The sequence below is a fragment of the Thamnophis elegans genome, chromosome 2 (assembly GCF_009769535.1).
Source record: "Thamnophis elegans isolate rThaEle1 chromosome 2, rThaEle1.pri, whole genome shotgun sequence".
NCBI classification, from domain to species: Eukaryota; Metazoa; Chordata; class Lepidosauria; order Squamata; family Colubridae; genus Thamnophis; species Thamnophis elegans.
In genome coordinates this window covers 10,931,458-10,944,965 of record NC_045542.1, presented here as the reverse complement: position 1 = coordinate 10,944,965, position 13,508 = coordinate 10,931,458, and the positions used below count along the sequence as shown (strand labels likewise).

At 46.4% G+C, this 13,508-nt stretch overlaps 1 protein-coding gene across 2 annotated transcripts in view; it reads left to right on the top strand.

Annotated features, from left to right (window-relative positions):
- OTUD5 (OTU deubiquitinase 5) overlaps nt 1–2,548 on the top strand; it is a 60,142-nt gene extending 57,594 nt beyond the window's left edge. For both annotated transcript variants that reach the window (XM_032210514.1, XM_032210513.1), the window contains exon 9: nt 822–2,548. In XM_032210514.1, coding sequence (XP_032066405.1) covers nt 822–943 — 122 coding nt within the window. In that variant the 3' untranslated portion in view covers nt 944–2,548. The remainder of the gene's footprint in view (nt 1–821) is intronic.
- Nucleotides 2,549–13,508: the final 10,960 nt, after the last annotated feature.

Here is a 13,508-nt window from a genome sequence, read left to right as displayed (position 1 = left end):
TCCCAACCTTTGATCCTTAATCTTGTGGGCTGGGTGTAAAGGTTTAAACTGCCCTTCTCCAGGTTTTATACAAAGCCAGCTGGCTTTTACGCAAGATGACGTCCTCTAGGAGCTGCAGCCACCGCAGGTTTCCACGGCATCCAAATCTTAATATTTATTTATCCATAGTGTGATGTTGATCATTTGTCTTATCTGTTTTTCTTTTTTTGGTATAGGAAAAGAAGAATACAGTCAAAATAAGAGTGTTGTAATTACCATTAGTGCATCACACTTGTTTTAGGCTTTAGCCCAGTGTTTCTCAACCTTGGCAACTTGAAGATGTCCGGACTTCAACTCCCAGAATTCCCCAGCCAGCGAATGCTGGCTGGGGAATTCTGGGAGTTGAAGTCCGGACATCTTCAAGTTACCAAGGTTGAGAAACACTGGTTTAGCCGATTTAAAAAAACGGGTAGGGTGGGAATCTCGCCCAAATTCAGCAGCACCGAAGGGGCTGTGGGCTCTGTAGAAATGAATCTGGGAAAGCTGCAAGTGGTTAGCATGAAAAGCCTCTACAGCCCTGCTCAGAGCATTAAATGAGCTGGTGGAAATGGGATTTGTAGCAGGGAAGCTAAACTGACCCTGCGTGTATGAAAGAGGATGGTGGCCAAGAGGAGTCAAAAAGAACAGGGGACGTGGCAGTACAAAACAGGTTTGGAAGAAGCCTCGCTTCCATTGACTGTGCTGGTAGAGGCAGAGCCAAGCTTGCTTGATAGACACGCTTCCCTCGTTCTGCTCTTCCCCCCCCCCTTGACCGTTTCGCCCCTTTGCCTGTCTTTGGCCAGGTCTGAGCGACTGGGACGACGATGAGATCCTGGCCTCGGTGCTGGCCGTTTCGCAACAGGAGTACTTGGAAAGCATGAAGAAAGGCGCCCTGCACAGAGACAGTGGTTCCGACAAGAGTTGATACCTGGCTCTGGCTCTTGCGTTCGCCTGACACCCCTTCGGTGCATGTTTTGGCCAGGAAGGATGATAACACTTGGAAACCCCCTCTCCCCTCCTCCACTGCTGCTGATCAAGGCTCTTCCGCTGCCCCCTTTGCTCCCCCCCCACTTTTGGCTCTCCGCAGAAGACTCTCCCCTCTGGTGCGCTGAGAAACAGACAGGTGCAAGAGAGCGACGGGATCTCTTCCACAAGGAGTTGAAACACTCACAAACGGGGGCATGCTGGGCTTCCCCTTCATCCGCCGTTTTTCATTATTAAAAGAAATGATTGAACTGGTCCTCAAGAGAGCCCTCCCCCCCCCCCTTTGGATCGGAGGGCTAAAGTCTGCCTGCGGGGAGGGGAGGGGAGGAGAACGGACGTTGGCTTTAGGGGTGTTGAGAGAGAGGATAGCTGCCTCAACAGAAGGAAAATGCCACTGTGGGGCCTGCTGGTTTCCCTGACCCTGGAGGCAGTGGGGGAATCATGTGTAATTTGGGGGCAAGGAGAAGAGGAGTTTGGTAGGACGTCACTTGTCTTCTGCTCTTTCAGCCACATTCCCTGCCCTAAAGGAAAGGTTTCCAGCAAAACAGGCCCTAAATCTGCAGCCATTGAAATCATTCTGCCTTCCTCCAAAGAGAAGTCCCCCCCCTCCTCCTTGTCTGTAAGATGCTGTCCCCTTTTTCACTCAGTGCAATAGCCTCTCTCTCTCTCCCCCCACCCACCCACCTCTTTGTTCACGGGTGGCTCCTGGCCACCCGCCAGGCATCACTTCTTCCACCATTGCCAATGGGTTGGTCTAACTGCTCTCATGGCTGTGCTTCGTTGGCCTTGGTCCCTCTTGCTGCTGCCTTTTCGATTCTCCCTGTGCCTAGCAGCAGAGGGAGAGGGGGCTGCGCTCACCGGTCAGCGTCAGGACTTCCCCCTGAGCAGGTCTGCCCTTAGGGTAACGCTGAGAGGAAAAGAAATTGGGAACCCAATGGACTCTGGATAGAAAACAATGCGATGGAGGCTGCAGCTAACATGGAGCCACGCCAAGCTCTCCGGGGGGCAAAAAAAATAGACTTTGACTCCCATTCTAAGGGCTGGTTCAAACCGGGGAGCCTCTCCTGGGTCCTGGACTGTTGATGGACTGGCTTGAAGGTTTAAAACAAAACCAAAAAAAAAAAAAAAAAAGCCAAGGAAGGAAGTATTTGTGGTAATCTTACCTTTTCCAGGTGTGGTGTCTTCCTCACTACATATGTAGTTATAATCTACCTATTGCGGCCATTTTACTGTCCAAGCCTTGGTCTGAACAAGCGTTTCTTTACACAGTCAGATGTAAAGGAGCCATGTGCTCAGCTCCTCTTGCATCTTCGTGCTGAGTCCCAAGTTCCTGGAGGGACGAGAGATACGCTGACATTCCTGCCCCCCCTCCCCACCACCATTTGTTGCTCTCTGACGCTTCAAAGAGGCATTCTTTGAAAAGTGGGGAGGGGAGTCGTCTGCTGCTTTAGAAGATGGATCCTGGAGACTCCACGGATGGTTGGTCTAAAAGTGGTATTTGGTGCCTGAAATAAAAATATAGGCAGAGTTGACCTCCTGCACGCTCTTTTCTCTCTCTTATTGTATTTTCTTCTACCATTTCCCCCCCCCCCCCCGCACGATGGATGGCGAACTTCTCTGCATTGGAGGAGGGTGAGGGAGGAACTGAATTTGGAAAACATGAGATGGGTGCTCACGAACCAAATATTTATGCTTCTATTTCTCAAATGCTCAGTTGAGTTTTCTGCTTTCCAGAAAACTATTCTGTCGCCAAGGAGGGGGTTATGGTTGGTTGATGTGTCTGGGACAATGAGTCTGGATCCCTCCTTTCCAGGGATCCTTGATGGACAGTTCTTTAAGTCACCCAAGTAGGAAATGGGAAGCCATTGATGACTTGCTGAAAATGAAAATACCACACAGCGGTCTCTCCCAAGCAGGGTCATGTGCTCCACCCAAGAGCTGCCCATCCAGTAAGGAAGGTCCCATGATCAAAAACCACTTTCTGTGAGATCAGTTGTCAGGAGAAGAAAATCATGTGCATACGACTTTGATCTAGTAGAACCAAGCAAATAGTTTTGAGATGCGTTAAATGGAGGAGATCCATGCTCAGTACCATTAGCCATTGTTCCTTTGCAAAAGGGAGGCAGGATATTGGAAAATAACAGGAGTTTCTCATCATTATTGCCATAAAGGCTACCTCCTTGAAAAGCAACAAATTGAGATTCTAAGGAGCATGATAGGACTTGAAGGTGGACACTTGAAAATCATCTTTGCATGCAGGATTTCAGTCTCTTACTGGGGAGAAATAAATCTCATCTGTTGATCTGTTTTTCTTTTGCATCTGGGCCTCATTCCTTGTCTGCCCTCTTTGTCACTTAACAGGCTGCTGCTTGTGCCTCTTGGTGACACCCCGAAGGTTTCTGTGACCTGCTGTGTTGCCACCTCTGAGGGAGAACAGGTTTTTAATTGACATGTGGCAGTCAGGGATTGACATTCCATTTTCATGTTTGTGTATTGGACCGGGGGGGGGGGGGGGTCACCTGATAAATAGCAGCCATCAATCTCCTGTCTGCTAATGCCAATCCCTTCTCAACTCTGCTTGCAAACTAGCTTGTGCTGATAGATTTTAGGTGCAGATGCTAAGCTGTCCACAGCTGGAGAAACCCAGTCTGGTAGTCACAATCCACTTTATTTTAGGTGCAGATGCTAAGCTGTCCACAGCTGGAGAAACCCAGTCTGGTAGTCACAATCCACTTTTTCCAGAAAATAAGAGAGACATCCTAATGATAAAAGTGGTAGGTCAGAAGCCACGTTCTGCTTGCTTTTTGTCACATTCAAGTCCAAAAGGAGGGATTATTTGGAAGCCGCACTGGGACTGCTGAATGAAAGAGCTCTGTTGGGTCAGGGCAGCTGGTGCAAAATAAACCCTGTTGTTTTCCAGTGAGGCAGGAGCAATTTTGGTCAATGAAAAGTGGTTCTGAACTATTTTGGCTTCCAAATATAAATGCGGTTGTAGTGATGGGGGGGGGGATGATAGGAGTTGTAGTCCAATGTTTTTGGAGCAAACCACAGACAGGCCAGTGGAGGGTTAACATGCTAAGGATGTATTTTGGATTGGTCCATACTTGGAGCAGAAAGAAACGGGGGAAATGCCAAGATGACAGAATAAGAACTCTTTTCGATATGCCTGGCTGCTGTGTCTAGGGAAATACTTCCCTGTAAATAACTACAAGCAGAAAACCAACGTAAGAGGAAGTGGGCAGGAATCATTTATCTGACTGCTAGTTACTTCTTACATTATTTGCATGAAGCTTAGTAAATAGAAAAGCAATAAAAAATACTACCCGGATGGTAACAGTTCCTGTTGCATCTTGCAGATCAGATGGCGGGATGTCAAATTTAAAATATTTGATCAGTTAGTTTATCCTGGTTTCCCCTCCCCCCTCACATATACACTTTCCTCTGCTTTAAAATACAAGGTGACCAGGAGTTCTTATGTATTTCAATAATGTAAATGTTGCTAGAACATTATCCTATCTCAATTTTCTGGTATGCGGGGACAGTTTGCACTGCAACTTGGCTAGCAGAGATTTGGGGTGGAGGGATCTTCTAACGTATGTCCTCGGACACACCTTTTGACATCTCAGGAGATATTAGAAGAAGATGCAGCTGTTTCCAACATTGGAGTAGTGCAGTGGTGGGTTTCAAAAATTGTTCGAACCTACTCTGTGGGTGTGGCCTCCTTTGTGGGAGTGGCTTGCTGCCCATATAACCGGATGGGAGTGGCTTGCCGCCCATGTGACCGGATATGAAGATGCCGACGACACTTTTCAGAACCACCTTAAATTACCTCACACACAGCACTGGCCTGCATAAGAATATGATATAAACTTGTTTTTTTAAAGGCATCTTTGGTTTGCGTTAAAACAACTTCAACACACGCAATGTTCTGATTGCACCACAAACGCAGTCGTCATCCTTACCTTTCACAGAGGCCCTGAGTTTTATAAATATGAGCATGATAGTGTAGAATAATCCTATCCAAGGACCAGTGGTGGGTTTCAAAAAGTTTTGGAACCTCTTCTGTAGGTGTGGCCTGCTTTCCGGGTCCACTGGTGGAACCTCTTTTAACCGGTTCGGTAGATTTGACGAACCAGTTCTACCGAATAGGTGCAAACTGGTAGGAACCCACCTCTGGAGTAGTGCAGAAATAAGTAAAGTGAAGTGAGGATGGTAGCCACATGCTATTTGTGTCTAAGGACAGTGGGGTGGGGTAGGAGTTGTGAGGAAAGAGACCAGTGCTTCCAAAATCAGGGTAAATCACCCATCATTAAGTAAAAGTGGTTCTTTGGTGACAACAAACAAACCTGTCACAACAAGGATATTTAAATTGATTTAAAGATTGTCATGCGTGCGAAAAAAATACTTGAAAATCTCCCAAAGTATTCCTATTAAGACAAAAACCAATGAATTGGCGCAAGGTGGCGCAGTGGTTAAATGCAGCACTGCAGGCTACTTCAGCTGACTGCAGTTCTGCAGTTCGGCTGTTCAAATCTCATCGGCTCAGGGTTGACTCAGCCTTCCATCCTTCCGAGGTGGGTAAAATGAGGACCCAGACTGTGGGGGCAATATGCTGACTCTGTAAACCGCTTAGAGAGGGCTGAAAGCCCTATGAAGCGGTATATAAATCTAACTGCTAATCTAACTGCTAATTCACCAATGGTAATCTCTTGAAATGACATAAAGATCACTCAAAAGTGGGTTTTTGTAATAAAGGTAGTACCAGTTACAACCATTTATTCAACTACTGAAGTTTCAGTGGTGGTGCTGAAGGAAGGGGCTTAGGATTGGTCCGTAAAGACTTTCTGATAAATGGTTTCGGGTAATGAAAGAAAAAGTTTGGAAATCACTGTCTTAGGCAGTTCTTAGGAAGGAAGTGGAAACTTATAATGCTGCAACTAATGTGACAGCAGAACCGGTCTTGTCCAATCAAACGCCGGCTATATTTGTGCAGTTCACTGAAGCAGAAATTTGCCAGCCACTTTTTAGCATAGTGTGAACCCTGTCCTTGTGATTAAAGTTCAGTAGGTTCTATGAATACCCAGAAGTACATGAATGCTATTAATGGATCAAGTGTTTCTGCCACCTCACCCCTTTCATAGGTTGTGACTGCTGACCTGAGTATACATCCCCAACAATACCTCTTTGGATGCTCACGTCATGGTGGATGCGAGAGCTAGATTTCCAATTATAGATTAAACTTTATTTAACTGAATTGGCATCAATTTTGCTTTGACGAGAAGTTTATAACACTTGGTTTATTATATAGGGGTGTATGGGGTGCTCAGGGAGGGGTAGCACCTCTGTGTAGAGGTATGTCATGTCCTTTTAGGGCAGGTTGTTCTAGGGCAGGTTGTCCACCTTTGGTCCCCACCTGTGGCTCCTCATAGTTGTAGCATGCGTAGCGGCCACACCCTGGGCAACAGCTTCGACAAACCAGGTTGAGAGTAGCCGTTGGGTCATTGACCTTTGGTGAGAGAGGGACTTGTCTATCCCAAGCATATGAAGATAGATTAGGGCGGATTGAGCGGATGAAACCTACTCGATTAGGACAACGGTCATGAAGACGGTCCCTGTAAGCGATGTGGTACACTTAAGAGTACGGCAAGACACAAAAGACACTGGTCAACCACTGCGCCCAGCCCATCTCCAACTGAGCAAGATGGAATCTGGGAAGAGGGAGTGAGGCTGACTATGCGCACGTCTCCCTCACTTTAATCCAACTCACGCGCAAATCTTGACATTCCCAATTCTCATGAACCTTCAAAGTCCTGTGGCGATGGACGAGTGGCAAAACAGCAGATGTGGATACACTAGGAGCTGTAGCCGCAGACCTGCACACATGTGGCTCAGGTCTAACTGTTGTCTTCTTGCTGACCAAAGCAACAGCTGGATTCGGCATCTATCTGAGTGGCTGAGCAGCCTTCTTTAGAACCACGCTGCTCACCTCCATAGTAAGAGGAAGGGGCTAGAAAAGGTGCCCTAAACATTCTTGCTTTATTGAACCCTGGCCAGCTTACCATGGCTGGAGGAGATCCCATTTCATGCGGTTCAATAACAAAACTTCAAACAAAACGTAAGGTGATACCACTCATCATTACCACATGGAATGTACTTGCGCTTCAAGATAACCTCTTGGCAAGTCAAAGAGAAAGAACAACAGCACTGGTCTCCAGAGAGCTCACAAGATTTAACATCAATATTGTGGCCCTGTGTGAAACTCGTCTAGCCAACGAAGGTCAGCTCACAGAAACAGCAGGTGGTTATATATGTTATTCTTGTGTGGACACAACAGTAATGAACGCCATGAATCTGGAGTTGGCTTTGCGGTTAAGAATCACGTCTGCAAACTTGCCAGTCTTCCCAAGGGCATGAACGACCAATTCATGACCCTGCATCTCCCACAACCGAGAGGAAAACGACACACTGATCAGCGCCTACACACCCACAATGATGAATCTGAATGAAGTAAAGGACAAGTTTTGTGAAGATCTCGATGCCCTACTTTCATCCCTGAAGCGCACCGACAGTCTGATTCTACTTGGGGATTTCAACGCCAGGGTAGGATCCGATCACTCTGCCTGGAATGGCATCATTGGAAAAAATTGAATCGGCAAATGCAACAGCAATGGCCTATTACTACTAAAGACATGCACGGCTCACGATCTAATCATCACCAATACCATCTTTCGCCTGCCCACTCGCTAAAAAATATCCTGGATGTACCCATGCTCCAAACACTGGCATCTTATTGATTATGTCATTGTGCAGAGGAAAGACAGAGAGGATGTAAGGGTGACCAAGGCCATGCCGAGCACTAACTGTTGGACTGACCATGGACTCATCATCTCCAAATTAAGCTTTCCCATCAAGTCAAAGAGACGTCCACAGGGAAACAAAGCTATGATGAAACGGATCAATGTCAGTAAACAGAGGAAACCCAACACAGCAGCTTCACTAGCAGAAGATTTTGACAACCAACTCTCAGAGCTGCAATTAGAGGGAAATGCTGAGAAGGACTGGGAACGCTTTCGGGATATTGTGCATTCTTCGGCACTAGGACAATACTCCTACTAGACCAACTCTAGGTGTTAAGAAGTAAGCTTTTAAGAACCTGATCTCTCCATCAGTCCACTGGATACCCTTCATCAATGTGGTCACTTCCAATAATTCCCAACCATCGCAGTGATATGAAATAACCTAGAGGTCACAGTTTAGGGAAGGAGGATATATCCAAGTTTTATACTACACCTGGGGGGGGGGGTGTGGATTCCCACCCTACAAGACAGGACAAGAACAAATAAAGGTGTACGGTAGCCCTGAGCTTAATCTTCCCTTTTAATTGATGCTGTAAATTAAATCTAAGTGATATTTCCCCCTCTATGTAGCCCTTTCTATAAAAATATAATAATGATAATTTGGACAGTTTTTAAGGTACTTTGTGGTCCCTACTCAAAGCTAGTAAGAGCCGAGGTGGTGCAGTGGTTAAATGCAGCACTGCAGGCTACTTCAGCTGACTGCAGTTCTGCAGTTCGGCTGTTCAAATCTCACCGGCTCAGGGTTGACTCAGCCTTCCATCCTTCCGAGGTGGGTAAAATGAGAACCCGGATTGTTGTTGGGGGCAATATGCTGACTCTGTAAACCGCTTAGAGAGGGCTGAAAGCCCTATGAAGCGGTATATAAGTCTAACTGCTATTGCTATTGCTTTGGGTGGGGGTCTTGTGTGCCTTAAGATTGGGTCATTCTATGCTGCCCTCAAAGCATCTCAAAGGCGGCCTTGATGCAAACATGGCTCTCTGGGTGGTAGTAAACACAGAATCCTCCTTTTATGGCATCTGAGTCCACACAGAATGCTAAACCAAATCACAAGATCATTTAGCACACGGGTCTCCAACCTTGATAACTTTTGTAAGACTGGTGGACTTCAACTCCCAGAATTCCTCAGCCAGCTGGCTGAGGAACTCTGGGAGTTGAAGTTCACAAGTCTTAACAAGTTGCCAAGGTTGGAGAACCTAATTTAGCACAATGCGTGAACCAGGTAGTTACCACCAATTAGCTGACTCTTTAAGAAGTGCTGCTGTCGTTGTCCTGCCACGGAAGGACCCTGATGTTCTCCTGCTGCGAATAGGCCTGGATTGAGCACAGCATGTTACCCCCCCTCATGAATAAGAGCAAAGTCGGTTCAAGGAGTAGTTGTGAATCCGTACCCAACTAGTGGAGGGGAAGGTTGAGGCCAGAGCAGACGCAGCAAAGGCTCCACATGTGCCTCTCAGTAAGGCCTCCTGCCTCAGTCAGAAGCTGACGTTGAGCTGGGACCTTGTTCTTCAGGCTTGGCTACCCACAGGGGCAAGCCAATGACTCCAGTGCAAGGAATCCTGTTGGGCTTGCTTTGCAGTAGGATCCACACCGAGGAGCAATGGGTCCTTCCCAAGCCTTTTCCTCATGCCTTCCATCCACCCCAGGAAAAAAGACAGGCAGGATTGAGAAACTTGCTCTTCAGACCCACAGCTGTGGGGCTTGCCCAGAAAATGTCAAGCAAGGAATTTTCAACAGGTATGAGGAATTGATTTCCCTCCTGCTCTTGCCGCTGACATGGAGAGAAAGACCAAAGCGGCAACTCCAACCTGTTAAGGAGGCTGACCTCTTGTTTCCCAGGGCTTAAGCTTTTGAGATTTCCCTCCATTTCTCTCAGGTTTGTCTGAAGTATTAAATCTATGGGGCCGGTCTGCATTTGCACACAGTGGTTTAAATTTCTTTTTAAATTGCTGAAGCTTGCAAAGTAAGCTTTCGTTCCTCAACCCTAATAGCGTTTGAAAGATGCCGATGAGAGTGGTGACAGAAATAGGATCAAAGTGGTGATATTGTTTACATGAACAAAGGTTAGATTTGTCTAGTGCTATCCCAGTGACGTGATGCTGGCTGGGGAATTCTGGGAGCTGGAAGTCCATGCATCTTAACAGTTTCTAAGGTTGAGAAACACTGGACTAGGGAATGTTAGAGCCGAGGTGGCGCAGTGGTTAAATGCAGCACTGCAGGCTACTTCAGCTGACTGCAGTTCTGCAGTTCGGCTGTTCAAATCTCACCGGCTCAGGGTTGACTCAGCCTTCCATCCCTCCGAGGTGGGTAAAATGAGGACCCGGATTGTTGTTGGGGGCAATATGCTGACTCTGTAAACCACTTAGAGAGGGCTGAAAGCCCTATGAAGTGGTATATAAGTCTAACTGCTAACTGCTATGTTTGGCAAGCAAAAGGTGGAAGGCAAAAGCAATTTTGGCATGCAAACTCAAAAAAACAACATGCAAGATTTCAGCATCAAATTAATTCCTGCCCATATTTTTTTTTAAAAAACCCCGAAGTTTATATCTGCACGAGTAATAGAGATTAATTGTGGCAGATAAAGAGTAAAAAACAAGAAGATATAAATCACCCAGAATTTCTGGGTGTTGGGTAGTATATAAATTTTAAGTTGTTATATCAGGTGATATGGCTAGATTCACAAACCCATTTTAATCTGTGATGTAGTTAAGATTGAACATGTGTGAATCCAACCAAATTGTGAATTCGTAAGTATGCTGATGGTCACATTGGTAAGTGCAGGTAGTCCTCAACTTACAACGGTTTATTTAGTGACCGTTCAAAGTTACGACAGCACTGAAAAAAGTGACTTAAGATGGTTTTTCACATGACCATTGCAGCATCCCTATGATCATGTGATCAAAATTCAGATGCTCAGCAACTGACTCGTAGTTACGACGGTTGCAGTGTCCCGGGATCATGTGATTGCCCTTTGTGACCTCCTGACATGAAAAGTCAATGGGGGAAGCCAGATCCGCTTATCAACCATGTTTCTAACTTAAAAACTGCAGTGATTCACTTAACAGCTGGGAGGAAAGGTCATAAAAGCCGGGCAAAATTCACTTAATTGTTTTGCTTACCAACAGAAATTTTGGACTCAATTATGGTTGTAAGTCGAGGGCTACCCGTACTGAGCAATGTGTCTTTTAACTGGGACGGTTGGTTTGAACAAAAACCTTTGCTAGGAGATTAGAAGTATTGACAAAACACAAATACATCATTTTTGGTCTAGAACAGGGATATCAAACTTGATTTCATCGAGGGCCACATCAGGGTTGTGTTTGATCTGGGGGGGGGCAGAGTGGGCATGGCCTGCTCGATGCCATTCATGTCGGGAGTGCCTGTGGAAGCCCGAGTGCTCTGATAACGACCCACCCAAGCTCCGTTTTCACTGGCAGAGGGCTGCAGGAGCCATCACAGCCGGAAATGGAGCTTGGGGGCGTGTCTTCACTGGCAGAGGAACCGCAGGCTGGTCCCTCACTGTTCCCAGGATAGCCCCGTGGGCCGGGTCTGGCCCCCAGGTCTTGAGTTTGACACCCCTGGTCTAGAAGCACCAGGTCTCCTCCCAAGCTGGTCCCCATTTTATATGTTGTCTTCTCACGTCTATTAATGATCCTGCTAGATCATTTTCACCCTAGCAAGTTAAAATAGCTGTAGCGTATGTATTACAGTACAGTATTACAAACTTTCTCTCTTCCATCTTTAGAGAATATCCATCTCCCTTATAGAGTGAAGGTGCATCATATTATTTCACTTAGGAAGCCTACTTTCTTGTGTCTCTGTGTGTGAGAGACAGACAGACAGACAGACACAGAAACAGAGACACAGAGACAAACCACAGATGAACCACACCAGTCACAGAGAAGACAGACATTGTCATGTTTACAGTGGCTTAGGAGTTCAAAATGGCTTTTTAAACATTTTCCCAGCCTATTTTGGATGCTCTGGTCAAGTTTTTAGAACTTCAGAAAGATCCCAGCGGAGTGTACCTGCCTGACTCACTACCCACCGATCCTATCAAGGATATCAACCTTTCTGTAGAACTAATTACCCATTGGTGACCGGATTAGTAAATAGAGTGAGGCTGGATTTTTAATACTGGATTTTTTTTCTTCTTCTTTAATTACATAAACCCCATAACAATCCTTAAAGACACCATTCAAAAGTTCCCCACTTCAAATGCGTAAAAAACTGTGGAACTTATTTTCAGCCATTGTGGCCAGAGGAAGTTAGAGGGTCAGAAAGGGAGACAAACAGCATTTAATGGTAAATAACCATTATAAGCAGGGATGTGGCGGCTCAGTGACTAAGACGCTGAGCTTGTCGATCGAAAGGTCGGCAGTTCAGCGGTTCGAATCCCTAGTGCTGTGTAACAGGGTGAGCTCCCGTTACTTGTCCCAGCTTCTGCCAACCTAGCACTTCGAAAGCATGTAAAAATGCAAGTAGAAAAATAGGGACCACCTTTGGTGGGAAGCAGTGGTGGGATTCAGCCAGTTCGCACCTATTCGGGAGAATCGGTTGGTAACTTTCTAAGTAGTTAGAGAACCGATTGTTGGAAGAAATCTCCTTTTGTTTTTTCCCCACTTTACAGGGCTAATCCTGTAAGGAAGGAAGGAAGGAAACATTCTGGTGTTGTTTCTAGCCTAATCTTTATTGTCCTGTTTACAGAAACTGCCTCTCCGGTTAACCCTTATTACATTGTCACAGCTAAGGCCCATCGACCTGAGTGACCTTGAGTTGGCCAAGCCCACCCAGTCACAAGACCACCAAGCCACGCCTACCCAGCTGGTCATTAGGGTAGAGAACCGGTTGTTAAATTATTTGAATCCCACCACTGGTGGGAAGATAACAGTGTTCTGTGCACCTTCGGCGTTTAGTCTTTCCAGCCACATGACCATAGAAACTTCTTCAAACAGTGCTGGCTTTTGGGCTTTGAAATGGAGATGAGCACAGTGCCCCCTAGAGTTGAGAACTACTAGCACATATGTGGGGGAGGAACCTTTACCTTTAACCATTATAAGGGCATCAGCATCATAATCTGAGCCATGGTTTATCCGCTGCAAGACCCTTTCTATCAAGTGGGATCCATCCTCAATCCACCTGCCATCAGTTCTTCTTGTTATGCGACCAGCCCATTTCCATTTCAATTCCTTTACTCTTTTGATGGTACAAGAGAGCAATAACGGACCTACTACTGATTCTTGGTTCAGAGTTATAAACCAGCGACCTTTTTCATTGATACCACTACAGTCCCATGGAAAAGGGAAGCCCAGCCCCCTCCTTTTCCGCTTCCACTGAATAACTGAAATTCCGAGGAACTCAGCTGACTTTGGAGTGGAGGGTGCGGACTGTTGTTCCCTAGAAACAGCCAGAAAGGCGGGCGCAGCTCCGTTTCCACAACGTAACCGCTTTACGTTTATTTTTATTTTCATTCGAGCCCATTGCGCAAGATCTTTCCAGGACACGGGCGGGGACTTCCCTGAACTCCGTTTCTTCCTCCCTCCCTCTTTTGCATACTTGCAGGTGGGTGGGCGGGGCGATGCAAATGCGCTCCGTTCCCTGATAGGCCAGAGCGCGCCAGGGAATGGAACGCTTCGGGATGTTCGCTGGGG